Source organism: Dunckerocampus dactyliophorus, chromosome 3 (assembly GCF_027744805.1).
Source record: "Dunckerocampus dactyliophorus isolate RoL2022-P2 chromosome 3, RoL_Ddac_1.1, whole genome shotgun sequence".
Classification (NCBI taxonomy): Eukaryota; Metazoa; Chordata; class Actinopteri; order Syngnathiformes; family Syngnathidae; genus Dunckerocampus; species Dunckerocampus dactyliophorus.
In genome coordinates this window covers 15,890,808-15,893,980 of record NC_072821.1, presented here as the reverse complement: position 1 = coordinate 15,893,980, position 3,173 = coordinate 15,890,808, and the positions used below count along the sequence as shown (strand labels likewise).

The 3,173-nt window shown below is 41.4% G+C and overlaps 1 protein-coding gene across 1 annotated transcript; it reads left to right on the top strand.

Moving 5' to 3' along the window:
* The first annotated feature begins 167 nt into the window (after positions 1 to 167).
* On the top strand, positions 168 to 2,181 carry c3h15orf48 (chromosome 3 C15orf48 homolog). The gene is made up of 5 exons (XM_054771385.1): positions 168 to 315; positions 396 to 455; positions 537 to 625; positions 713 to 773; positions 1,015 to 2,181. The coding sequence occupies exons 2-5, from the start codon at positions 417 to 419 to the stop codon at positions 1,081 to 1,083; spliced, it is 258 nt and encodes an 85-aa protein (XP_054627360.1). The 5' UTR covers positions 168 to 315; positions 396 to 416; the 3' UTR covers positions 1,084 to 2,181.
* Positions 2,182 to 3,173: the final 992 nt, after the last annotated feature.

Here is a 3,173-nt window from a genome sequence, read left to right as displayed (position 1 = left end):
AAGCGGAAAGTTACACATACCTTTCTTTTTATTAAAAACAGTTCAATCTGAGCTTGAGTGTCTTGTATTTTCTCAGTTTTTCACTTCCATCTGTGGGCTGCAAGGGGGCGCTGTGCACCCAGCAACGTATTGATCAGCAGCATAAATAGATCTGTTTGACAAATCCTCCACTGGTGAATAGCAGTACAGGAAGCAGAGTGTCTGTCTACGTGCCTTTCACCTCGTACTAGCTCCCCTCCAACCTACATCAGCTGAGAGCAGGCAGGACGGATGCTATACTGACAGACGAGGTTGAGCGCTTCTCTGTGACAAAAGGTGAGAGCTGCCACACACAGATGACATTTTTAACTTCATTGTCTGCACGTAAAGTGGAATTATGACATGTTTCTCTTCAGGTACCAAAGAAGTTTTGAAAAATGAGGGGATTTTTCCAAATGTTGAGAAAGAAAAAAGAGGTGAGTGTGACTTTTATGTTTTTTTTTGTGTATAACTTTAACTAACTTCAAAGTTTATTCATTTCATGCGCTTGCATGCAGCTGATCCCACTGATCGGGTTCATGGCTTTTGCTGCAACAGGAGCCACTACGACTTCTATCTACTTTCTTCTAACCAAATCTGATGTCATGTGAGTGTACTGTTATTTTGTTTTATTAAATCCTTGATTTTTTTTCCAGTTGCTTTACCAGTCATGCAGCATTTTTATTGTTTTCAGTTTGAATAAGACCTCCAATCCAGAACCATGGGAGAGAGTGGATCCATCCAAGCCCCAAAAGGTGAAACCATCACATTTTGTGTGTTTTTTGTGTGCCGTTACAAATTAATGCTGAGACATGAGCAGAATGTTCCAGACTGCTGCTGAACTCTGCTGAGTCACTCAGGGAGAAGCATTATCAAATAAGTACCAAATGGATATTGATGTGTGTGTCTTCGCACACCAATGAGCTGCTCCTTTTTGTGGCCTTCTATAAGTGCTTCTGCAGCGTAGACTCCCTTTTATTTGTGACCCTTTTGCAGCTTATCACCATCAATCAGCAGTGGAAGCCAGTGGAGGAACTGGAGTTGGTGAAGAGTCTCACCAAGTGAAATGTGCCTACCTGCCAGCCCTCCACCCATCGGTCTAATAGAATGGTTTCTGCGCAAACGAGGATGCTTTGACACTTAAGTGTGTGGAAACGCTTCTGTTTTTGTCTGCTCTGTAGTTACACAACGCAAGGGCAGCAGTCCACCTGTAGAAATATCTGCACATAGTAAACACCTATGTACAATCATGTGAATGTGAAGCCAGCGAGTGATATAATGTATTGGAGTAGTAATAAATTATTTATCTTCAGTGAAATGTTGACTTTATTTGTCAGCTATGTGAGCCACTACACTACCGATAAAAACAGTTCAGACTTACAGACTGCTATACTTTGTTCCACACGTGGTCTCAAACCTGCAACCTTTGCGGTAAGAATGGGATAATCTCAATATTGATACTTTTTGATGTTTTATTTTGAATATGATTTGCTGCTTAGTCATTCCTACCATCCAAACTTTGACTCTCCTCCACTCAGTTGATGGACATGTGGGCTTCCAACGTCCATCACTCAACTATTAATTCATTTATTATGGGGGACAATCCTCCTAATGTACATCATGTGTTGGTTTTGACAGGCTTTGCCAGTGTGTGTCCCTGCAGGTTCTCAGGCCCACACACACACGAACTAGTGTCTCATAAATGATTAAACCTGTAATAAAAGGAGAGTGAAGGCAAGGGTCCAGTGAAACACTTCCCTGTCTGCACGCATTATACAATGTTTCCCCCCTTTTTGTTATTCTTTAATTTTATTACGTTAGGTAGGACTTTAATCGAATTGTATAATTCGATTATTATACAATCGAATTGTAAAATTATTGTTTAATAATAGCAAAACTTCAAATTACTTTCACTTTCAGTGTAACAAAGTAGATGCTTCCAGTCATGTATTAAGAGCGCTGACTCGAATATAATTTTAAAAATGCATTCAAAGTATTTGATTCGCACATCCATCAAGCTATGATCTTATCTAAGGCTACAATGACAGAGGAAGGACATTACTTGTTGATGGAATGAATGTGTGTTCGTAACTGTCGAGAGTGTCAGTAAAGCAGGTGGGAGCTGCCACCGGTGTACTTTGATGCAATAAACTGTGATGATACGATGACGATAAATTGTTTTTGACCTGGTTGTGTCAGTCTCTGTAAACACACACACTAATGGTTCTATAATCACAAAGCTGTTGCCTGGAAACTGAGACACTCCTTGTTTATACATCAGTTAAGAAGAGCGTGTTTATCAGCAAACAAACCACTCGTACGGCACCATACACCTATGATGTGTACTGTGACAAAAGCCTTTGCTGTATGTGAAATTCAATCTGTTAGAAACATAACAAATCGAAATGGTCAATGTTCCTGCATGTATAGTAGAAATGACAAGTGGGAGGCCAAGCTGTAATCAGCAAATGCATTCTATCTCATCAGTGATCCAGAAGCTACTATAAAAGTGCACCATCTAGTGGCGAGTTCATTGTTATGCGGAACTGCATTGCTTTACACGTTACATTATGTAATGTTATGCTATTGTACTCAGTTCAACACCACTGCAAACTACAACCACAGGAATAAACAGATTGATAAAAAGATTGTGGTGACCCACACTATAAAACATTCATCGTGGGGTAGTGCCTTGGGCGGAAGGTTTCACTTTCATTTCCGGCTCATGTGGTTGTTGTAGCAACTGCGCCGTTGCTAAGTTGTTGTTGCTTTGTTCAGTGGAGGTTTAGTCCACTCATCTGAATCACATCTCCACATTTGGTGACCCCAACGTGGTAGATGCCAAGGGCACGGCTTCAGGCCGTCCGGTGGTCCTCCACCATAGCGAGAAGGTAGGTGAAACCGTGTGAGAGGGGAAGATGGCCCACCAGATCCAAAACGTCTTTCAGGCACCACAAAAGGCGCCAACAGAGCCTTGTCATGATGTGTGACCTTGGCACATTGATATCCTAATAGTGCCAATCAAAATTGAGCGTTTGAGCTTTGCAGAGCCAGGACTTCTGATACAGCTCTTGCATTCTATATTAGATTGTTAAGGTACACCTGATGAAGTGTTAAGTAAGTGTATGTTCTGTGCAGGGTCACAGGGTGGTCAT

What these genes read in the sequence shown, in the direction of transcription:
- c3h15orf48 (XM_054771385.1), top strand. Translation starts at nt 417, where the DNA reads ATGAGGGGATTTTTCCAAATGTTGAGAAAGAAAAAAGAG. An exon ending in TGTTGAGAAAGAAAAAAGAG is followed by an intron (nt 456 to 536) that starts GTGAGTGTGACT and finishes GCTTGCATGCAG; the next exon opens with CTGATCCCACTGATCGGGTT. An exon ending in ATCCATCCAAGCCCCAAAAG is followed by an intron (nt 774 to 1,014) that starts GTGAAACCATCA and finishes ACCCTTTTGCAG; the next exon opens with CTTATCACCATCAATCAGCA.